Consider the following 24,841-nt stretch of genomic DNA (forward strand, 5'->3'; position numbering starts at 1 on the left):
AAAGTAAGCCCGGCCTTGCTAGCGTTAAGCAAACTCTTGTTCTGCAATATGCCAACATTTCTTCACACTGTTCTCCCAAGTTGAAGAGATCTGATCCCATGGCAAAGAGATGCCAGACTCAAAAGGGAGATAGTGAGCTTTGCCTTTAAACAGATTGCCCGGAATTGGTCTGGAATCTTGTGTGTGAGAGAGATGGGGGACCTGCCTTAACGCAGCCTCCCCTTGTTATATCTTACTCAGCATGGCAGCAGTCTCCTGTCTCCTTCCCGTGTGGGTGAGGAGGGGTGTGGGAAGGAGGCGCTTCCCCTTGGTTTCCTGTCTCAATCACATGGCTTCGGACGGTTTCCATGGCAAAGGCAGGAGGGGGTGGGTGCTTCAGAGCGAGTGCCTTTAAGACTTCAGTGTTTTCGCTCTGTCCATGGGACTGGAACAAAGGAAACGCGACAAGAGCCGGACACGCTTTCTCTCCCTGCCTGATCTGCCTGGACACCTGGACATGTAAGTCTCCAGGGGCTCCGCAAACATTTTGACAGGTGAAACTTAAAGACAAGGCAGACAGCTCTGGGATAGCCGAGTGTGCCCCCCCCCCCCGGCACTTTATATCTGGTGAGCAGTATGTGTTTAGCTTGTAACTGGGCTGGCTGAGATGCAACCGCTGACTAGATACATTACCTCAGTCGCAGAATAGAGTGAAAAGGTTGTGGTACTTGGAGGAAGCAGCTACCAAAACCAGTTATCGCTCTTGACTAGTGATGGGTGGAGAGCTTTGTTATGGTCCTGCCAGCCATGGGTATAAGCTTGAATTTTTATTTGCTTGCTTTGCTGTAGGGGTTGAGGGGTGTCTCTGGAAGGCAGAAGAACCCAGATTTCTGTTTCTGCTTCACTAAGAGCACATCTTCAAGATCCTTAGGAGCAGACTGGTTTTTGCCTTGGCATCCTTCAGCCTCCTAATTTTTGCTTGCTGCCATAGTGGTTGAACTCTGGAAAGAGAAAAGTTCTGTTTCTCTAGTAGACTTTTATTGGTGATACGGGGATTCGAACCCATGTGATGGCTTGTTAATATTTATTAAAATCACATTTTCTTTCTTCCTCCAGGGTAATGGATTCAGGGCACCACACATGGATTTATTCTGTTTTGACAACAGTCTTAAGGGATGTGATGGTAATTTGCCCAAGGGCCGTTCTGTGGTGGGTTTTGTGGCTGGTGGGGGATTTGCTTTCCAAGCCCTACATTCTGTTGCATCCTGTTTCTTCTTGTGTAACACGGTAGACTAGAATTTGTCACTTTAGACATGATGGCGATAAAATGTGAAAAGTTCTTCGCAAACAGAAAAGTACCACAACAGGGAAGATAGGGTGGTGGCTGTTTTTAAATGGCAATTCAGAATTGTTTTTCCTGCCCAGTTGCAGTCTGAAGTGGTATAGTTCTCCTTACAGCCTTAAGATTCCCGGTATAGATCAGGCCTTAATACATTATCAGGGTGTGGTAGTTTCTGTGGCTTAATTGATCTGGAGTTAGAAGATTGTGACATTTGTATGTGATGTAAACCTGGGTCAAATGGGACAGGTTATTTTGCCAAGCAAATCGTGGCTTTGAAAATAATCCAGGCACAGGGTCAAAGGCCTACATTTTAGGGTTGTTTTTTTTTTGTTGAACCTGTGATTAAAGCCACGAGCTAACGAATTCAAGGAGAGAATGCCAAACCTGTCTGGTTTAGTAGTCATCGATATGGCAAAGCTTATGGCAAAGTCACCAGCATATTCACCTGTGGAGAGCTGTCAGGCTGCCAGCCGCTGTATTTATAATCCTTACCATCTGACCTCAGCCTCTTCAGCAGCAAGCAATTGTTCTTTCATTTTCTGCCAAAAATCTTTTTGAGAGGAAGAAAAACACTCATTGGGCAGAGCTTTGCTCTGAAAATATTACAGAAATTTCACTGGTGTCGTCCATATATTATTTCAATGTGCCAGGTTTATGATTCACATTGTAATTTATAGCACCCTTGGATTTTATCACCCCTCTTCCTTTGTTTAAGTCTGTTGATTGTAAGCTTAGCATTCTCTTAGCTACTCTGTGTTCGTAGAATCATAGAAATGTATAGTGGGAAGGGATCCCAAGGGTCATCTAGTCCAACCCCCTGCAATGCAGGAATCTCAACTAAAACATCCATGAAAAATGGTCCTCCAGCCTCTGCTTGAAAACCTCCAGTGAAGAAGAGTTCCACTGCTGAACTGCTCTTGCTGTCAGAAAATACTTTCTGATGTTTAGTCAGACCTCCTTTCTTTGTAACGTGAATCCATTGGTTTGGGTCCTAGCCTTCAGAGCAAAAGAAAACAAGCTTGCCATCCTCCATGTGACAGCCCCTTAGCTGGGTGAGGATTAAAAGACGTAAGAAATTCCAAATCTTATAATACAGTCATGTCCCTTTTAGTTGTGAAAAGGGTGGCTTTTATTTGTTTATTCCTTTATAAAATGTATTGATTCTTCCCCCTTTTAAAAAAAAGTATTAACACAAAATTACAGTGCTTTACAATAATAATAAATTACCAATAAAACTAAATTTAAATAGTTCAAGCAATAAAACAAAAGCATGTATCTTTTTTCACAGTAAGATAACTTGATTCCCACATCTGATTTTCTGCGCTGTGGGAGTAAGGTGCCAAGCTAGATATGAAGAAGGCTTGTTAACGCAGATTGTGTTGCGGGAAAATGAAGGAAAAAGGAAAAAGGAAAGGAAGAAAACTCCTAGTTCTTACTGATGTGGGTTGTAGCTCAGCATCTGGGCGGTTTTACTTCAGATTGTGACTCATAGGATTCCGCGTTCCTCAATACAAATAAATAACTAAATCCTTGCCCTTAGAAATGTAGCATGTCAGGGAGAAGGCTGCATTAGAAGCTTTCTCCCTGATAAGTAGTTCACAAAACAAGCCCTCCGTATAGTAAACTAGATTTGAGGGAAAGCGTTTCTAATGTAAGCCACCTCTCTGACATGACAGCTTCTTAAGAACAGAGATTTATTTATTTTGTATGGTAAAGCATCTCTGCTCCTGGCCCAGCCTGGGTGGAACTGGTCAAACACGGCCTAAGGCATAGAAAGGAGAAAAAGGTGAATCCTTTTGCTGATAAATGTGTGCAAAATCTTGATTTATTTATTTTTATTTTATTTATCATTATTAACTGCATTGATGGGTTTGGATCAGCAAAAGTCTGTATGAATGCAACTGTGGTTATTTACATTGGATTACATCAACAGGTGTGGGAACATACAGCTATTTCAGACCAACAAGCCATTTGGATAATTGCAGTTTGGACAACGGGTATATTGTAGAGTTTAATAACCAGAACCAATGCAATCAACAGATGTTTAATGCAATTTTTGGGAACTTATGCGATTGAACAGAGACCAAGGCTATATAGTTGAAACTACAGTATATTGTTTTTAATGGAGGAGGCCATCTGTTCTGTCTCTTGGCTTCTTGAAGGCTTTTTTAAAAAAAGGATCCTATTAATCTTGCAAGTTCTCCCTCCTCCCCTTAATGGGAGGTCTGTAGAATAATTAGACTGCAGTCGTTTCCTGAGCCCTCAACAGCAAACAATGCCTGTGCTGGTTGATTATGCAGAAAAGCCACGTGGATTCTGCCAAATGACAGCTTATTAGCTGAAATAATTGCTGCAAAGCTGCTTGTGGGCTGGGCTGGAGTTGAGAGGTGGGCGAAGAAGAGAGCAATTCAGGAACACGTGGTCTCTGTATATATCTGTGCTTGTTTATGTGTAGGTGTAGGCAGGAGTCCTCCACAAAGGAATAAAACTCCTTGCTTAGGTCAGGTTTTGTGGTGTCTTAACATTTATGAGATCCCCGAGTCTGCGTTTTGTAGTGGTCTTTTTTTGCCTAGTTCTCCATGGGAGCATCTCTCTTGTGCTGTACACTTCATAAGTTCCAAGGAGGGATGGAGAAGAATTTTGTGCAGTCTGCATTTTTAAGCAAACTGACCTAATTCACGCCTCCCAGACCAACACACAGATCGAAATGTAATTATCCTTCAGATTTCACACCTTGGGTTGCATTCAGCCAAGTTAAACTGGGAGTAGACCCACTGAAATTAATATATCTAAGTTAATTAATTTCAGTGGGTGTGCAACCAGTAGGACTAATGTTGGATACAACCCTTTTCTGAGATTTGCAGTAGAGGTCTCAGCACAAAAATGGACCAAAAAGAGTTATACTAGGGTAAAATATATTTAGAATAATTGGTATGGAACTGGTAAAAAACATCTATATGGAAACAACATGCACAAAGTTTGTACAGGCCGGAAATGGACTGATCTGCCCACTCCTAGTGCCAAGTCACTGATATAAGTCTTCAGCAGATGGGATGCAGTTACTTCAACGTGATGCTTTCTTGAAACTCAGCTTCTGCCTTCCCTTGTTGCTGCTGTGCTGCAGTAGAATTGTGTTTCTAGTGACTTCAGCTGTTCTATATGAACTTGTGATGGATTTGCTGCTTGTAATAGTCTTGCTGGGATCTGTCCCTTGGGCTGCTGACAGGTCAGGCTGGCAATGCCCAGACAAAAAGTACTGCAGGATGGGCATGCTGCACTGCAGCTCTCAATGGACCAAGTCCAGGTTAAAGCCAGAAATAGCTTCCTAACCGCTGTTGACCTCTGCTTCGAGTTTGCTCCCAGCAAGACTGCTCTAAAAATGTGCCCTTGGGAAGCTGCCTCTGCTCTCTGCTGCAAGACTGCAGCGGAATATCGGGGTTGGTGTCCTCTGTTGTTGGACTCTGCCTCCCATCACCCGGACCACTGATCAGTCTGGCTAGGGCTGATGGGAACTCTAGTCCAGCAATATTTGGAGGGCCACAGGTTCCTCATCTCTGCTTTAAGACTACAAGAGCGGGGGGACTATTTAACAAGGAAAGGGAATAGTGTGTGTCTGTTGGTTCATTCAAGGTAAACAGCCACATCTCTAGAGAATGATGTAATTTGTATGTGTATATTTATTAGTTTTTTATCTCACTCTTCCACAGTGGAGCTCAAGGGGGGGGGTGTAGTTTTTATCATTACAACAACCAGGTGAAATAGGTAGGGTTGACAGATGGCAACCAGCAGTCCAAGGCCATCCGATCCGGTAAGGTAGGTCATTGTTGATAAATCAGTATTGGGGGGGGGTTGGATGTTTGAGGATGAGAAAATATGCCTTCTCTTGTGATCAGTTGGTGATTTCATGGTTAAGATGAGCCACAAAGTAGGGGCATCTTGGTTCACATTCTCAGCTGCTACCAGCTTGTGCTGGTGTTGAGGTGCAGCAATGAGTTGCAGTTTTAAGGATCAGTTTCTTGATGAGTACCATAATTTAAGGATGGAGGTTATTCAGATAATTTATAAGACTTTAAATTCTGGATTTTGAATTTTTCCTTCTGTCTACCTTTATTATTTCCCTGAGTGCCAGACAGATGCTGGAATGGTTTTGCTGCAGAAAGAATACGCATTTCCTTTATTTGCTCGTTTCCTACCAACAGTAAATGAGTAAGGCGTTCTTATTTGCATCATGGGCATCATTTGCCCATATATTTTATTGCAACATAATCTGATGCCTGTTTTCTTGGTAGTGGTCTGAAGAACCTTCCATCACAGCCATGGGCAGCAATAAATTTAACTTGTTTCTGCTTCACGTTCTTTCCACTGCAGCAGCGGCAGTCTGGCTCGTACAGTCCCATTGTCCCCAGCTCCTTTGGCAAGCATCTTGCTCTTGGCAAGGCCAATGTTAATCAGTGTTTGGCAGCGTGCAGAGGCCATTGAGCTTCCATGCTTAATGCCCACCTGCTATAGTACAGCCTGAGGGCCTTGCAGGACTTTAGAGCTACAAAAGTTGGTTTCAGTTGCTGGTGAAAGGAGCAGAGACGCCATGGTGCAGGGAACACATCAGGATAGATGCCATTTTGTAGTGTACGGTGTCACTGGTGGAGCTCAGAGCAGGGGTGGGGAATCTTTTCTGGCCTAGATCCTGATCTTCTCCAACCCTTAGCAGGCCAGATTTGACAGGTGAGTGGAACTGTCTCTCTGTCAATCAATCAATCAATCAATCAATCAATCAATCACCTTGGTATCTCTATGATGTTTGGTGACACTGTGCTTTGAAGCCCAGTTGTTGGGGCTTCAAGGTTCATTGTGTTGACTGTATGAAAGCCCTTTTGCAAACAGCGCTGCATTGTTTTTTGAACTTCCAAAAACCAAGGAGTAGTGCAGGGCTGTTTGCAAAATGGAAATTGCTTTCATCTCCCATCAGCTGATTGGCAGTGGGAGCTCACCTTGCTCTAGCTGAAATGAAGAATTGGGAGCTTGCATTAAGCTCCCAAACATTTAGTTGTTGCCACATGAGTGCCTGCTTCATTTCTGATGTCAAGTGTGGAGTGGTGAGCATGTCTTAGGGGAAATGGCCTCACAAGCCAAATTGGGAGCCCTGGTAAGCCACATTTTACTCACGGGCTTACCCAGCTTTGTCCTAGAGAGCCTGTGAATGCATGAAATAAAGAGCACAGGATGTTTTGAGTGCATCCATGTGCAGAGCAGTCTATAGACCTGCTCATTGGATGGGATCTGCACAAGGAAATTGAGATAAGAGTCATAAGAGTTTGAAGCTGTCTTGGAGAACATCTAGTCCACCTCCCTCCTCAGTTCAGAATCTGCAACTCAGGGTGAAACTACTGCAAAGTCCCTGACAGATGGCTATCCAGTTGCTGCTTAAAAGGCCCCCAGAAAAGGAAAGAGACCATTTCCTGAGGCAGTCTGTTCCACTATCAGAAAGCTCATATCATTGGTATGCCTCTCCCAAGGCTTAGCTGAAATCTGCTTCCCTCTGTTCCCAGCTTTTGTTTCAAAGCCTTCTGGAGCAAGAGAGAATGAGTGCTTCATTTTCTGTGTTACCGCTCTTCAGATCTTTGAAGATCCCAATCATGTCTTTCCTTAACTTATTATAACTTAGGCTGATCATATCCAGTTCTTTCAACCGTTCCTCACTGCATCGATTCCAAGATGGTGCTACTGGCTAGGGATGGGAGTGAACCCTAGAAGGTAATCCCCTTTCCCACAATTCTCTCTGTTGTGGATACACATTGCGTACAAATTCTGTGAATAGCACTTGGCTCAAAAATGACCTGTGGCAGCAAAACCAGAGAGAGAAATTCCGAGTGTATTGGAAACCTCCCTGCTTCTTACCTGTCTTCCTTTTTGCCTGTTTTGGATTGGAAAGGAAGCAGCAGGGCTGCGAGAATACTGATTGCTTCTAAAAGAAAGACAAGGTAGCATTCTGGGGGAAATGAATAGGGACACCAAGCCTTAGAAGTGGAAGTGGTGTGCAGGTGGGGATAACAGCATTGTGTTTGTGCCGCAAATTAGATGCAGGGCACGGGTGATTTTTGTATCACAGTATTGTGTCTAGTCTTCTAACTTTGAACAGAGAATGGTGTGGGGCTTTTAATCTGAATATATTACCAGGGGACCCTTGCAGATAAAAAAACAGGAAGATGCACTGAATAGTCTTCTGGTAGCAAACCTATACTACAGGGGTGGGGGACCTGTGGCTGCCCAGATGTAGTTGAAGAACTACAAGCATTTGGAGAGCACCACATACACTGCCTCTGTCTCTAGAGCTCTGTTCTTGTTAAAATTTAATGAGAACAAATGAGCTGGTGTGCATCAGGAAGAAGGAAGAGCCTTTCCCCTGAGACGTGTGGTATTGATAAGAGTGCCTGCAGTCCCTTGGTATTTGAGAGGGCAAAGGACCTCTTTAACCTTGAGAGGGGGGTGATATCTGTAGCCTGAAGTGTCCTTGCCCTATGTTGCAGGGTAGAGCCAGCTTTGCTGGTACATCTGAGAGCCATTCATAGTAGTTTGGCAATGTTTTCTGACTCCCAGTAGTCTAACCAGAGCAACAGCAGAGAGGCTGCATCACCAACTTTTCATCAGGAAGGCTGGTGAAAAGAAGAAACTTTAACCAGGGGTGAATGTTTAGTGTGAAAGCACTGTGAGCTCAGTTCTCATGCTGTGAACGAATTATTGGGCTTGGGATGTGCTGAGAGGTGTCCTTAACTTGAAATGTGTATATTTTGCAACTGTCTCCAATTGGTGGCTCTTCCCAGGGTGTGTGGGTGTGTGTTTAAAAAAGGCAAATTGAAAGTCTGAAACCCACCCAGCCCTCCCATACAGCAGCTTACCTGTCAGTGGACCTTGCTTGTGTCAAGGGCTATTCGCTTCCAGTTCATTTCACCAATTCTCTTCTCAACTTATGGGTTTATCATTTTGCTTCTAGCCAAATTAAAGCTGCTGGTCCCCCATTGCTGCTGTAATTGGTCTGGCATAAGGTAGGGTTGAGGAACCCCTGACTCTCCTCAACTATGACTCCCTCTTCATGGGCTATATGGCTGGGGCTGGTGGAAATTGGATCCTGGTAACATCTGGAGGGCCACAGGCTTTCAGGAAGAGCTTTCTCCAGAGATATATCTTGCTCTCAAAATACATTCCCAGAGTGGCTCCCCGCTCCCCACTCTGCAACAGTGAACAAAGGTTGCTATAGGTGCCGTCACCATCCACAATAAGATTAACCACAACCAAAAATTTAGCTTTTTTGTGGAGTGGGGGTCTTGCGTTGTAGAATTCCCTTGCAAGACCCTCTTGCTGTTCTGCGAATATATTTTTTCCATCAAGCCTTTTAAGAACTAGGACTGTTTATGTTTAATATGGTATAAAGCTGCTGATAGTATGGACAGTATGTGTGTTTTACCAATGAATTCTTTTATGAAGGGTTGTTATTGTTTTATTTTCAGCCATTTTGAGGGTCTGCATAGCTGAAAAGCAGCCTGAAACATTTTCTATAGAACTAAATGTATAATTTTCAACTTCTGATTAACAAGCCTTCACCAACCTGGTGCCCTCCAGATGTTTTGGACTCCAGATCTCCCTGTGCTGACTGGGGCTAATGGGAGTTTTAGTCCAAAATGACTGGAGGGCACCAGGTTGGTGACGGCTGCGATAGACTGTGTGTTGAAGACATATCAGTGGCTTCATGAGCAATTCTCCTAGAGTAACAGCTGTTTAAGTGGAGGATAACTCCTAGACACATGATTACATATGACTGGGATGGGGGGGGGGATATCTCATGTGCATTTATGTTTGTATTGAGAAACCCTAAGCAACTTCCAAGGACCTACATGCTTCTCTATAACAAAGCCTGGAAGCTGCTGTTTTAGGCCAAGAGAGGAGGACCCAGTATAGACATAGCAGGACAGGTGGGTTTGAGTGTTAAGTGTCGTAGCTCAGTGGCAGAGCATCTGCTTTCCATGCAGAGGGTCCCATGTTCAATTCCCAGATAGGGCTGGGAGAGACCTCTGCCTGAAACCCTGGAGAGCTGCTGCCTGTCAGTTTAGACAGTGCTGAGATAGATGCACCAATGATCTGATTCAGTATAAGGTGGCTTCCTAGGTATCTATGTGAGAAATAAAGCAGTCATTTATTTTCTTCTTTCATTATCTCCCAATCTTTTTAAACAGATAGGATTGCACTCTTTCTTTCCTCTCTCTGCTTTGCCCCTCTGTGTGTTCCTTTCAACTGTTGCTTTGTCTCCCATATACACTCTGTGTTCCTCAGTAAGAAGGCATTAAACGCTCTAAATATGAGGCAGCCCAGATTGTGGAGTGGCGGGGCAGAAGCAGATGGGGAAGGAGGTAGAGTGTGCCAGGCTCTTTTTTTACCCATGAATAAATTCTTTCTTGCACTCACATTGGAGATCCCGAATGAAATGAAAGCTTTTAGCATCAAATGATGCTTCAGGGAGCAGCCTTTCAACTGGGGGCAGGGGAACCACTGGAGTTCTTTTAAAGGGTCTTCTTCTCCAGCTGAAAGAGTGATGGGGGTGGAGGGAAGTCTGCATGAGCCCATTAACCTTAGTCGCAGCTCAGTGCATGCTGTCTTCCTCGCATGCCTGTCACCGTGTTCTCCCAAGAGAGATGGCATAGCCTGTTTCAATCTAAAGCTGCCTTCTGTGGATGGGAAAAAAGATGGCCAGAAAAAAAAGATCTGAAAACCTTAAAGTGCTTTATGAATAAATGGTTAATTAGCTGCTAGTCCAAGGTGAAGCAGGCAGGCCCAAATCTGGCACTTAAAATAAATTATGTAAATGTGAATGTACATTTACATCATTAGTTCTGGTTGCGATAGTCCCCCCTTCCCCCCTCCTGTTTTTCTCCAGCTAGTATAAAAAAGAGGCTTTCAAAAAAGAAGCCAGTTTGCCTTCTCTTCTATCTTTGTTTTATTGCTCCTTTCATTTTCAGCTTCTTTAAGCCTATCACTGGTACTTAGATCAGAATCTTATCCTGCAAACCAAAGCATCCTTAACTGGAAGCAAGTCCCATTGAATTCCCTGGGGATTTAATATCTGCACGAACATGCTTAGGCCTTGGCTCTGTAGGAACCTGAAGCAGAACCTTGTATAACAATGGTTTTTTGTGGTTTTTCAGATACTGGAAACAAGGCTTTTTATTTAAATAACTGGGGGGGGGGGTACTGCGTTGCCAGTGTGCTGATTACCTGACAAAGCCTGCAGTTTGAATATTATTCAGAAAAAGCAGTAGTCCATCCATGGCCCTCATTGTACCCTCATATCTGCCATCCTCTGGATACCTTAACCCAGTGTTGTTGTTTTTCTGGGGGTATGCAGGGGTACGCATACCCCTAAACATATTGTGAATCTAAGTTTGGCCTCATTGAGGGGCAGTATTTCAATATGAGTAGAGTAGGAAAATGAGAGTACCCCTAAACTTTTTTATAGAAAAAAGGACTGCCTTAGCTACCTTTTGGATGGCCTCTGTGGGCTGAATGAGATGGGTTTTGTGCAACTAGATATGTGTGCAAGGGCCCATCTGTGGAAATGTGTCGCTACCGAAGCTGATCTGCAACTTATTTTGGAGGTGCAAAAGAGAATTCTATGCATTGGTTCTGATAGCTAAAATGGAATTTCCAAATTCAAGTTCAATATTTTTGCCATAAACAAGTAAGCAAGACACAGAATAATGGCAGACCATAGCCCATGTTACCACTCAGCTATTGACTACCAGCCTGCTCACCTAATTATAAAAAGCCATTTTGGCCTCTTCATTCATCTAGGTAGAGGGCACCTTAGTTCATGTTCTTAGAAACAGTGGTTTGTGGGAGCCCCTAGGCATTGTGGGGAGAGCGAAGTAACAGGTTCTTGTTCTTGCAAGGATTGTAGCAGCTTGGCTTGCTCTACACTGCCCTCTACTGCCAACCTTCAGTTCAACTACATTCCTGAAGCGTAGGAAGATTCCTTATACATACAGAGTCACACTTTTGGTTTTTATGGCATAGTATTTTCTATATTAAGTTCTGGAGATCTGCTGCCAGCCAGGCAGGAATCTTGCCAGTCCCCAACTGGAGATTCTAGGGATCAAATCTGGAACTTTATGGATGCAAAGCATGTGGTGTACCACTGAGTCCCAAATGCTGAACCATTTTGGGAGAACTGGAGTTTTAGGGAACCCAACAAAGCTCCTTAATTTTATTTTAGCTTAAAAAGAAAATTTAGTCTCCCCTAATCCAAAGAGGTTTGTTGGAAATAATAAATAAATAATAAATCCGTGATAAGTAAACTACTGATAGTAAGGGAGCAGAATCAATATTTTTATACCAAAACATTGATCCTCCAGATGTTGTTGCACCATGCTTCCACTATCACTTGTCATTGGCTGTGCTGGCTGGAGTTGTTAAGAGTTGGAATCCAACACATTCTTCTGGATGATGCTTGGGCTTGGGAAAGGTCAGGAAGGCAGGATGCAACCAGCAAGTGGCTTCTTAGTATTCTAGTTTATTGCATTAGAAGAGTCCTGCTGGATTAGACAAGCTACCACCATCGTGTTGTACACAGCCACCAATCTGATGCTTCTGGAAAGCCCACAAGTAGGGCATGAAGGCAGCAGCTCTCCACTGCCATTTGCTGTCCAGAAACTGGTGTTCATTTGTATTCTGCCTCTGAACATAAAGGTTCAATTTAGCTGTCAGGGCTAATAGACCTATCTGTGGCTGTCCTCCCATTGGTTAGTATGATCACAGAAAGAGTATGCTTCAGAGGGTGTGTTTGATTTGATCCAAGAAAATGTTGCATGTTATAGCTGAGAAGTGCTCTTCTCGTGTAATGTATGTAAGGTTCTTTTCCGTTTAGGAACTGAAAAACTTATCAGCTTGCAAATGGGTGGTTCGCTAGCTCCTGCCATTCCTGAAGACACTGGAAGCAGATAGCAGCTGTTCCCTCACTTTCTCAACACACCCATAACAGAAATACTAACAATCATTTTGTTTCTAGTCTGGGAGCTACCAAGGTCTGGCACACTGAGTCTTGTTCCACATCCTACCAAATGCCAAAATACAGATTGGGTCATACGTAATCACTCAGGAATTTCTGTCCTGAACTTGACTAATCTCAACATCCGCTGGGGAACAGGAATTCCAAGTGTTCAGCACCTGTCTCTATACAGAAGTGCTGCACGTGCTACCATGAAGCTGGCAATACCTGTCTGACTGGTATGTTGTCACCCAGTCATCTGCATCAGACAGACAGGTCAAATTTGGGGTGTTGAGGGCACGTTGTTGTCATTGGTTGTGATGGGAGGCCAAATGGATCTCTCTGTGTGTTGGTATTTCACAAGGGGCTTTGGGAGTGAATTTGTTGTGGCCAATGAGGTGTCTGGTGATACACACTGTTTGGGTGGCTTTGTAGAGCAGAATCAGGGTCTCCTTGATCCACACTGAAAGGACTGAACTCTACTTGGGAACTGGAGGAAGAAAGCTGGGCTAACACAGGCTGCAGAGGAAATGAGGGTACAAGAACTTAAGGCGCCTTAAAAAACAACAACCACCACCACCACCTTTCCAGTTTGTTATTTGTCTGGCTATTTAAAGGGAAGGCGCACAGAAGCAGGAAGTGCGATGGACTTTGCTGAATCACAGTGGAATATTCTATCATTGGGGCTGGATTCAAGGAAGAGAGGGAACGCCTTTCCTTTTTTTGCTGAAATCTGATGAATGGAGGAAATCTCGCCCTGGATGCATTGAGCAGGCAAGGTCCAGGCTATGCTTTTCGGAGATCTGGCAGGTGGCGAGGGGCTCCTGGTTTCCATCTCCATGTACTTCTCTGGCACTCCTCCTTTGTAACCAGATATATTCACCAAAAAGTCAACAAAAGGGGGCTAGTTATCGGGATAGATTAGTTAGGTGGTATTTAAGTGCATCCCTTATAGAGCTCAACTCTGATAGTATCTGCAGGCTTTTATTTTCAAAGGAAGAGGTGTCGTTTCTACTTTGTTCTAATAAACTCTGGTGTGACATGAGAATTGTTTTGCACTGAATGACCCGGAAAAACTATCTGCAGACAAATGCCGGCTCCCTCGGCCTGTAAAGCGAGATGAGCAGCGCAACCCCATAGTCGTCTGCAACTGGACTTAACTGTCAGGGGTCCTTTACCTTTACCTTTTATGGTGTAGCCCAGGGGTCAGCAAGGTTTATCTTGCCTGGGCCGGATCGATCCTGCATAGATCCCTCCGTGGGCCAGATCATGTGTACGCACCTGTGATTTTCGGCATCTGCGCGTGCACAGACGTGATTTTCGGTGTCTGTGTCTATGCAGACATGATTTCCGGCACTGCGGAAGCGAGTCTCCATGCTGCACTGTGCTGGTTTAGCACAGCACACAAGCGGGCAGCTCGATTTGGGGGTGGCTCGTGGGCCAGTCAAATTATCTCTGCGGGCCGCTTCCGGCCCATGGGCCTTAGGTTGCTGACCCCTGGTGTAACCCATACTTTCGCCAACCTAATTCCCTCCAGATGATTGACCATTAGCCATGCTGGCTGGTTCTGATGGGAACTGGGAGTCCAGCAATGTCTGGAGGGTGCCAGGCTGAGGGTATCTGGTCCAGCCTAATTAAATCTTCATCTTATTTATTTGCCTACCTCCTCCACTTCACCTCAAACTGCCAGTTCTGCCTTTTTCATCACACCTCAAAACAATGTTTCCTTCCCCGCCCTCTTTTTTTCATTCTTGCATCCAACCTGAATAATTCTTTATACTATATGTGACCAATGATGGATAGGAGGATGGAATGTGGGTATCTTATAAATATAAGAATAAAACTTCTAGTGAGCTCAAAAACATGCTGTTTGTAAGTTTTACTTATACCTAGCTGTTGTCGTTATGCAATCGCCACCCTACAGATGGCGCCATGAGTGAATGAGAGAGAGAGAGAGAGAGAGTGAGTGAGTGTAGAGGGGGCTCCTTCAAAGAACTCAAGGAGCCTGTTTTGAGTTTAACTGTGCTACTTCCGGACAACAGTGAGCTCTCTGAGGGGCTTTCCACCTTGCAAGATTATTTCCTTGGGAAAGGCTACTTTTGATTAAATCTGAACTCACACAGAAAAGGTGTAGGCAGCTGGTCAGGCCTTGGCTTTCTTTCCGCAGGATTCAAGACTTAAAGGTTTGTGCATGGTTTGTGGAGGTGTGCCAGCTCATCTGGAAACTTGGGGCATGGGTAGACATTTGCGTATCCAAGGTGATATGTGGAGGGAGAAACCCTGCTGGCTTAGCATGCTAGAGGCAACTGTGCTTTAGCTGGATTTCAAATGGGTTTTGCATGCTGCTAGCTGTGGAAAAGCTGCACTAGGGATGTTTGTGGCATTTTGAAGCACCAGAATATATTTCCAGCCCCTGGAGGCAGAGGGACACTAGGTTGATTGCTGTGTGCTGCATATAAGCAGAAGGCCTGTTAGTAAAAGTGGCCATTTAATTAGCTATTTCATACCATAGTACAGGAAGGCAGCCAGGGAGAGAACTTTTCTTCTACAGGATGACAAAAGCTTTTACTTGAAAGGTATTGCCTTTGTGTTCTGGGTAAGGTTTAGTGGTACCCCATTGTTGTCTTCTGACATCTTCCCATAATAGCTGTGCTAAGAGACCATAGCTAAGAGACCAGCTCTCCCCTTTCTTCACTATAACCTGCTCAGATTGTTAAGGCCAACCAAGAGTACTGTTATTCAAAATTACATTTCTTTGTATCACGAACCTAATTCTCTGCCATAAGGAAGAATGTGGAGATGAAGTGTATGAGATTAAGGGAAGGAGCTAAGCTCAGGCAAACAGGCACTGTGTCCCTTCAGTTCTGACCCATAGTCATGTCTATGGGTGCATCACTAAGTGACATTTCCAGCAAAGCCTGGGACTTCGCAGCTTTGCTTGACCATAAGGAAACAGAACTGGTGGTTTAATTTGCAAAGAGGAAGGTGTGGAGATTCATATCTGGCTGGGACCTGTCCCTTTTTACATGGACAAGTTGCTGCACGATCAGAGTTGTGGGGTGTATGCTATGAAGAACATAATCACTGTGTTTAGGGCAATCTGGACATGCTCAGAGATTCATTTATTAAAAAGATATGGGGGATTGGTCTTCAGTTGGTGGGCTTCATGAGTGGGCTGTGGTTTGGCGGTGACTGACTGGGGCTTTTTCTTAAAGAAGGAAAGAGAGGTAAAGAGGGTGACCAGATGCTATGGAGGCAGAGTTCCTTTATCTTCAATAGCTGTGTAGAGGGGGGAAATGGTTAGGTGTGGTTTTCTCACTCCTACATGACAAACTGTCTCTGTAAACATTCCGCCTCTTATGTAGCTATTTAAACAGCCTTGTAAATAAGCCCACAAAAGTTATTAGCATGCAGTGTTTTTTACTAACCTGCTAAGGAAATTAGTAGCTTGTTGTTTCCATGATGACCACAGAGGAGAGGAAGCTTCTCAACAGGCTTGTTAAAGAAAGTGCCTTCTGCTATACAGGCTGGTGGAGGAGGGACAGACTTGGTTCCCATGCTGGCTTCAGAGGAAGCAAAGTGGAGGCTGGTGGGAGGAGGAATGGAGAGATCCACCCCCCCCTTTGCCAACCCACTCACTCCCCTGTGTGGAATCTCTAGTTGCCATGGGCGATCCAGTGAGTTATTAAATACAGTGCTGTAGATCTGTAAATTCCCTTGCATCTGGTCACTCTAAAGTGGTGGGTGGGATGGGCAGAGCAGAGAACAGGTTAGTTGCGGGAACACACAAAGTCTCACCTCTAGGATGCCAGGCTAATTGGAGAACTCTCTGCTCTGGCAAGGGAGTGAAGTGATAGGAGGCGTTAAGAGTTACTGTTGTCTTTTACAAATTTATATAGATGAAGTGGGATATGTCAGCTGATCCTAATAAACTGGGTAGTGTGCAATGGGTAGTATTACTGGTGTGTGTGCCCGTGTGTGTGTAAAAGAGAGAGAAAAATCCACATAGCTGCATGCGTTTCTGGACTCACCTTGGGGTCATATAAAGGAACACCGAAAGCTGCCTTATACAGTGGTACCTCAGGTTAAGTACTTAATTTGTTCGGGAGGTCCATTCTTAACCTGAAACTGTTCTTAACCTGAAGCACCACTTTAGCTAATGGGGCCTCCTGCTGCTGCCGCGCCGCCGGAGCCCGATTTCTGTTCTTATCCTGAAGCAAAGTTCTTAACCTGAAGCACTATTTCTGGGTTAGCAGAGTGTGTAACCTGAAGTGTATGTAAACCGAGGTACCACTGTACTTGAGTCATATCATTGGTTCGCATTGCTCAGCATACATAGATTGGTGATGACAGTCCTTTAGATGTTCAGGCAGGAGTTTTTGCCAGCCCTACCTGGACTGAATTTGGAACCTTCTGCATGCAAATCAGATGCTCTACTGCTTGGGGGGCTGGGTTTTGTCATAAGTTCTATAGCATTTACTACTATATATGCTAATAAAAATTTGAAGTGGACCTCATGTTGAAGCTTTGGGTTCTGAAAGAATGAAGGCTTCTGTTCTTGTTCCAGGGCTGTGATATTTTGGCTAAAGAGAAAAACAGCCCAGCTGTTGACATTCTTGGAAGTTCTTAGACAGTCTTCTCTGTCTTCCTGATGTGTCTTCTTTCTTCCCCGCCTCCTCCAGAGGCAGGGCTTCCTTCTCTTGCCTCTCCATGGCTGTGTGGCTTTGACTCACCCAGGGAGCAGCAGGAACTGCAGTGATGTCAGGCTGCGAGGAGGGAAGTGTGGGAGGAGACACACTGCCCTGTTTGGCTGGCTGGCTGGGAGCTCTTGTCCCTGCCACATTTCATGGGATAAGGATGAGAGCAAGCAACACTGGTACTCAAGGCCTTGCTCCAGTCTTCAGTGTGGGTGATGCATTAACCCCAGCTTCAAGATGAAAGGGAAATACAAAGGTAATGGTCTCAGAATATGTCCACTTTTCTTCCTGACTTCCAAACCGTTGTGGTGGGATCCCTAAAATGAAAATCTTGGGAAGGGGGTTCCAGGCTGAAAAATGTTGAACTGTAAGCCAGGAACTTCTCTGGTTTAAATATCACCTCTGCCATGAAGTCTGGACATGGCCTCAAGCAAATTACAGCTTTTCAGCAACCCTCAAATGTGCAATATGATAAAACTGACTAGGCAGCCGGATAAGATTGTTTTTTTAAGGATTGCTCCAGTAATGCATGTGAAGACCTTAGAAAACGTTTAAAGCACTACTTAAACACTAGACAAACTTTGAACCTGAGACAAGGCAGTAGGTGGGATGTTTGCCTGCATGGCTCATTCTAAACTAGGTAAATCCCAGTGGATAACAAGAAAGGAAAAGCTTGGAGAGGAGATAGGGACCACCCAGGTGAGCCAGTAGTGACTTTCTCTCTTCAGTGCACCAGGCTAAGTGAGTGTCAGGTCAAAAGCTTGTTTTCTGTGGCATATGAGTTACTAACTTTGTCTCTTGTTTAATGGCCTGTTGTTTAATTGTAGGATTGTAGTATTTTGGTACTGTTTGAATTTTGTTACTGTGGTTGGGGGAAAAAAGTTTTTGTTTAAAAGTTATAAATCAGTAAACTAGAGGGGACTAGAGTTCGAGCTCTGGAGGAATTTCAGGGATGGCTCATTTCTGCTTTTCTGGATTTAGGGCACAATGCTGCTCATTTTTGGCTGAATCTTGGGATGGAGATTCTATCGTCTTGTAAGCTGCACATCTTGCACCCCAGTATTTGCTAAGGAGTGAGTCAGTAGGCCTGGGGCCACATAGCAGAGACAGTGGCAGTGAAACCTGGCTTTCAAGCTCCTGTTTTGTTTGTTTGTTCTTTTGTTTTGTAAGCAGATAAGATATTCCTGGTGCTCACATGTGAGCCACGTTCTCTTCCTCTTCCTTTGCTCAGTTATCCCTAATATATAGGTTGACCTGATCTGAAGTATTGTGGGAGTGCTGGTGATACTCGCCAGGCCTCATTCCTGGTTTTGTTTTAAGTACTGGGCAGGATAGTTGGGAGGTTGCCAAAGGTGTTCACAAAGAGGCAGTGATTGGTTGGAAGAGGTATGACTGGATACAGGCATAGTGATGGTAGTGGTGTCAGAGAGGAAAGAGTTGGAGTAATGGTGTTTAACTTAGACTAAGGAAGAATAAGTTTGAATCCTTATTCAACCACAAGTCTTACTGGATGACCTTCATTATTTCTGGAGATGATGTTAATGCTATAAATGTCTTGTTTTAAACAACATAGCTTTCATTTGGTGGTAACAGAGAATAGGGGCTTCAGTGCCTTAAATTCATTCATTTATTTACAGCATTTTTATCTTGCCTTTGACTGGAAGGTCTCCAGGACAGCTTAAACAAAACATTTAAAAATAATATTAGTAATAAAATTGAACGTTGAAATGACCATGGAGCAAGTGTTAATAACACCGACACACCACAAGTAATCATTGAAATAGCTGTGCCATACCTTCTGTGCTAACAGCACTGTGTAGGTGTAGGTATCGGCAGTAGGTTTTCAAACTCTTTAAGTGTGGGTTTCACTGACAATTACTCAGGCGTAACAACATTTATTTGAGGAACAAGGAAAACAATTGATCTGAGTCTTTGGTTTACTGCACATGCAGTTGTAACTAGAAGCTTCCTAAACTAGGGGTGGAGAACTTGTTGCCCTCCTCATGTTGCTGAAATGCAGCAACTCCCATTATTCCTGACCTCTGGCCATGCTGGCTGGGGCTGATGGGAGTTGAGATCCAACAATATCCGAAGGGTCACAGATCCCCAGCCTTGTCCTAAACCCAATCCCACCCAGCTAATCCCCTCTGGCCCATTCCCTTTTTCATAGAATTGTAGAGTTAGAAGAGACTACAAGGGTCATTTAGTCCAACCCCCTGCAATGCAGCAATCTTTTGCCGAATATGGGGCTCACTCAGACACATGACCCTGAGATTAAGAGTCTCATGCACTGCCGACTGAGCAATCTACTTTGCAGAGACTGTCAAATGACAGAATTCCACCTCCAGTAACTGGTCATTTTATGCTCTCTTCATTCCTCACTCCTTACATTTCATTGTCCAAGCATTTTCCTGTCTTCAAAACACAGCCCTCCAAACATGGTTTACTACACCACTGTATGCTGAGTGGGGAAGAGAATAATAATGAAAATTAACACAGTGCCTAAATGTTAGTAGCATTTGTCCCTGAGTAATCCTTCTGGAGAGATGAACTCTCCAGCCAAGATACTATCACAAAGGAAGTCCCTGGCCCTTGCTATTGCCCTCTCTTCCGAAGTTGGGGGCAACCAGAGTGTGACATCCATAGGTGGGGCCAGCTCCAGGTTTGGGGGGGGGGTACTTATTTTAAGAATTTTTTATCCTACCCTTCATTGTTACCAAGCCCAAGGTGGATTACAAACACACAACATATCATAATACAGCCAATAAAATACACGAATTAAAGTACCAGCTATCAAATTCATGCTAAGAGACTCTTGTAAAAATGCACAAAAATGATACCTGGCCCCCCTCATCCCTAGTGGAGAAAACGATGCTGGATAGTAAACATTTGCTGATCTATAGCGGTCCCAGAAATCATTTTTTCTTGTCACAGAGTTTTGACTATTTTTTTTCTTCCTTTTGTAAGTGTGCACATGGCCCTTGCTCTGCCCTTCTTTTGGTTTGCTTTCTGACCACAACCCCCACACTAGCTGAGCTCAAACAGTGCTTCGGTTTCATCTCTTGCGCTTCCTGCGCCAGATGTTTGGCAGTGGCAAGCGCTGTGCTTCTTCTCGCTATAGGCAGCAGGGAAGCCTCCCTCACAACCTTCCCCGCATGGCAGCACGTCTGTCTTGCTGCGCTGCTCTCTTCCTTGTGTCTTAGGAGTTGATCGCTTTAAGGTTTCCGCCCCGCCACACTCCCACAGTTTTTCCATTTTAAATTGCTACTTACTGATAATGAGAACCCAGAAATAAACACAGGCGGATGCCGTGCAGCTGGGGAGGCCTCAGCAGGGGCACTTTTGAACTGCTGACTGACTCCTTGGCAGGGAAGGCTGGTGCCAGTCTTGCCTGTAAGGGAGCCCTAGCCAGCTCCCCTGCTGTGGGGATGTGGTTCATTCCTGGCTCGCCAGTGCCTGTGTGAAGTCAGGTGGGCGTAAGAACATAAGAAGAGCCTTCTGGTTTATATCTAGATCCCTCTAATCCACTGTCCTCTTTCCCACGGTGGCCAACCAGATGCCTCTGGGAAGTCCTCCATCAATGGCCCTCCCCCACTGTTGCGACCACAGCGAACTACTGGCATTGAAGAACTCCTCCTCCTCTTCCATGGTTTTGTCTAATGCCCTTCTAAAGCCCTCTGAACCAGTAGCCATCACCACAACTGGATTTCAACTGGATTTATTATTGATCGCACAAGGAAATGCAATCTTCTGTCTATCCTGAATTTACAACTCTTACTGCATGTTGCAGTTTTAATTTTTAATTTTTATTTTTAAATGGTACTAATCAGCATGCATGATGTTGCGCAGAACGTAAGGGATAGATAGCATAGCTGCTGTGCATGTTTGCTTTTATATATGTATTCCTCAGCCACTTTGTAGGGAATTAACCTTCATGAGCTGGCTTAGGCAAACAAAATGTCAGATACGCTGAGAACATTAGGCAGTTTTAAAACAATTGTAAGACCGCAGTCTAAAAGGCAATAGGCTAGAAGAACCATTCTGCAATATCTTTTCATGAAAACAGTTTAGAGCCACTCAGGAATCTCAAAAATGAGCAGCGCTGATACTCTTAAGAAAGAGCAACCGGAAACAGGTGAGTTTTTAAGGACGGTGTGAAGACCTGTGCAGTAGAGGCCGTATGCAATTCATACTTCAGGGAGAGGGCAACCTGTATCCAAGGCAGGACAACTGCAAAGTTCAGTCTCATAGGATCCAAGCTTTTGTTTTAAACAGTGAGCTACAAATACAGGTTTGAAAGTGGTGGGCAATGGCTCCTAAAATCTCAGAAGGAGTATGTGAAGGAGACCAAAGTTTTCCAACTGCTTTGATTAGTAAAGGTGAAACCCTTGGTATAAGGACTAGAAGCGTTTAATTGATACAGACAGGAATAGAAGGTTGGCATGCTGTACTTAGTTATTGCATTTATATCCCACATTTCAATAATATATTCTCAGGGCACCCAACCAAATAACAATAAAATTACAACAAAGCACAGTGAAATCAAGTTATAAAAATTAACACTGCATAAAAAGAAAAACAGCAGTCGTTGCAGCATAAATTTCCAGGAGGGGAAACATGTCTGAAAGTCTTGGATTGTTGTTTTTAAAGGTCTTCACATGGCGCTGAAAGGAGATTGAAATGGGTGTTTTGCAAGCCTCCCAAGGGAGAGCATAGCATAAATGGAGTGTTCTAACTGAAAAGGCCCATTCCCTGGTTTCTTCCTGCCTCATTTCAGATGGCAGGGGCACCAGGAGGAAATTCACACACACCCAGTAACAGAATAAAGCCCAGTTGGTGCCAGTGGGTACTCAATTTTTACAAGCTATTTATAACAGCTGCGAATGGATGGGGAAGGAAGGATTAAGCTTCGCTCCTCCATGAGCTGTTGTTGCAAACCATGTCAGGCCTGCACACTTACCTCTGTGTAAGAAAAAAGCTTCGTATTGAACCTAGTGTATAGCTTAACCCTGTGTGATCTGGGAGGTATCTGATTTCACATATCTGACTTTTAGCTGTGAAGTCACAATATGGCCTGAGGCAGCTTACTGGCTTGGTTCAGAAGCCATGGCTAAATCATGGTGGGGTGATGCCTCAAGCTCCTGCACTCTCTTTTCCCCGTGGAAGCTGCAGTTCCCCATCTTATTTCATGACGCCTATTAGTTTGCTCACCTTACAGACTTGCAAGAATGGCTTAGAAAATGTATGTGAAGTAGCGTGGAGATTTTAAACGCCTAGAAAAATGTACATGTTCAGAAGAAGGGTAATAAAGTGGCCAAAGCTGTGGGAGAGAGAGGTTTGCTTCATTAACCTAGAAATTGATCAGAACACACTGCACAATTGTATTGGGATTTTTTCCACTCTAGAAATGATGGGCTGGTGTTGATGGTTCTTACTAACTTCTTTGTGCAAAGTTTTTCACAGCCTGTATGTATGTCATGATTGGAATCCCGAAGAGGCTGCTCATTAGTATTCCCATTGTACGGTTGGAAAAAACTTGAAGCAAAGAGCTAATGCAGTAGTTTTCAACCACTGTGCCGTGGCACCCTAGGGTGCCTTGAATGATGGTCAGGGGTGCCGCAAGCAGCACTGGCCTCTGTCCCTCTTTCCTTCCCTCCCTCCTCTGGTGCCCTCGTGCATCTCTGCCTCCCAAAGGCTTGCACAGCTGTTTATTGCAGCAGCCCTGGCTACAAGCTCTCCAGGAGAATGGTGCCTCTAGTACTGGTCAGAGGGTGCTGGTTGCCAGGAGCTGAGGCAGCCCTGGAGTAAGCAAGCAAGCAAGTGAGGGAGGGAGCCCAGCTAGTCAATATACCAGCCCTTGCTGTTGGGAACAGACAGACGAGTCCCAGGCCCCTGTGGGGCAGTGTGAGGAGGCACCTCTCTTTGGAGCGGGGGGGGGGGCAGCTCAGAGACCAGGGGTGGCAGCTGCCCAGAGAACTTGCAAGGAGAGGAGTCTGAGGGAACACTCCACAAGGGAAGGTGTTCAAAAAAGAGTGAGAGGCTGCCAGCTCTGGAGGCAAGGGGTGACATAACTGGGCTCCTGAGCCCCACAGGGGTGCCACAGAAAGAATGTAGTTGCTCAAGGGAGCCATGGACTCAAAAAGGTTGAAAACCTCATAGCTGAATAGGGATTAGAGGTCACTTCTTCCATCTCCAAATAGAACAGACTCAAGAACCCTACAGTGTCTGGAGAAGTGAACTCTGCAGAGAACAGCTTCAGTTATCACAGGTTCTTGTTTGGTGTGGCAGGAAGAGCCCTTCCCAAGCATCTTAGCTTTGCACACCCTCCTTTGAGATGCTTGACGGGTAAGCAACCACTTCCTCCAATTGTTGTTGCTCTTCCTTTTCCCAGTCGCCCTTTTCGTGCATGCCCTTTCATTAACCCGTACTTTGACTTTGCTTGACATGAAGATACCTCACACATGCTCCTTAAAATTACAGCTACCCTCTGCTAAACAGAGAATTGCCTTTTCCTTCCAAAGTCTTTCCCCATTTCTGTGGTTTGCTTTTATCGGTGATGCCATCACTCCAAAATGCTTCTAGAAACAGGAAACCAACTTTTGTGACGGCCATCCACAGTCAGTGCAAAAAAAGGTAAAGGTAAAGGTACCCCTGCCCGTATGGGCCAGTCTTGCCAGACTCTGGGGTTGTGCGCCCATCTCACTCAAGAGGCCAGGGGCCAGCGCTGTCCGGAGACACTTCCGGGTCACGTGGCCAGCGTGACATCGCTGCTCTGGCAAGCCAGAGCCGCACACGGAAACGCCGTTTACCTTCCCACTGGTAAGCGGTCCCTATTTATCTACTTGCACCCGGAGGTGCTTTCGAACTGCTAGGTTGGCAGGCGCTGGGACCGAGCAGCGGGAGCGCACTCCGCCGCAGGGATTCGAACCGCCGACCTTTCGATCGGCAAGTCCTAGGCGCTGAGGCTTTAACCCACAGCGCCACCTGCGTCAGTGCAGATGTGCACAAAATCTCCATATGCACTTCCCAGAATGTGGATTTCTTTTGTTTCAGTTTCAGTCAGAGACTGCAGATGAATAGTTGTGGGGAGAAGCTAGAGTTCATGACAATGAAGACAGTAGGAATGTCATGCTGGACTGCGACTCCCTTCAGCCCCAGCAACGTGGTCAGTGGTTAGGGATTCGTGGAGTGGTAATCCGGCACTTGAAGTACCCCTGTCTCCCTGGTTCTGCTTAAAAGGAAATGTGACCATTCACTGAGAGTGCATGTTTACTTCACCTAAACCCTCAATTGTTTTCAGCCTCCCATTTCTCCCTCTTCGGACATATGGAGGGTGGAGTGTGTCTGCTCAAGTCTTTTTCTGGGTGCTGCCTTATTTTACTGCATGCATGTAAGGCCCCAGGAGCATGGAAAGGGAAGCCCTGGGCGTGGGTGGAAATATGGCTCAGTGCTTTTGTAGTGCCATTTCTCATCTATTTGCTTAGAGTCAATCATTCCGTCATAGAAACCTTTGCTCAGACAGACAAAAAATTTAAAATTCTGAGTGAGTCACAATGCACTTGGATTAAGTTGCGGGTTTGTGACTCATTTCTTGACTTAGCAAAAACGTCGCCATGTTTTGTGAGCTGCTAGAGCAGCTTGCTCCATCCTAGAGTCTGGAGAGCCGGCAGCTGAATTTGGAACAGGCTGTTTTGTGTGTCTTTGGACTGTAAAGCAAGATAAATATAATAAATCTCATCTAATCTGTTCCTCCTTTTCTTATTATACAAACACACTGCCTGTTTGTTGGGGTGA

General features: G+C 44.8%; 1 protein-coding gene across 7 annotated transcripts in view; it reads left to right on the forward strand.

The window, feature by feature from the left end:
• Positions 1–24,841, forward strand: part of RIPOR1 (RHO family interacting cell polarization regulator 1) — a 96,501-nt gene that overhangs the window by 35,498 nt on the left and 36,162 nt on the right. For 2 of the 7 annotated variants that reach the window (XM_081920275.1, XM_081920273.1), the window contains exon 1: positions 333–498. The exons of 3 other annotated variants lie outside the window; for them this stretch is intronic. In XM_081920275.1, the coding sequence (XP_081776401.1) occupies positions 348–498 (151 nt within the window). In that variant the 5' untranslated portion in view covers positions 333–347. Of the gene's footprint in view, positions 1–332; positions 499–705; positions 791–1,095; positions 1,163–17,145; positions 17,304–24,841 lie in introns of those variants that run through there. 2 more of the 7 variants (XM_081920274.1, XM_081920276.1) reach the window with 2 other exon arrangements.

Source organism: Podarcis melisellensis (genome assembly GCF_964234715.1).
Source record: "Podarcis melisellensis genome assembly, chromosome: 8".
Taxonomy (NCBI): domain Eukaryota; kingdom Metazoa; phylum Chordata; class Lepidosauria; order Squamata; family Lacertidae; genus Podarcis; species Podarcis melisellensis.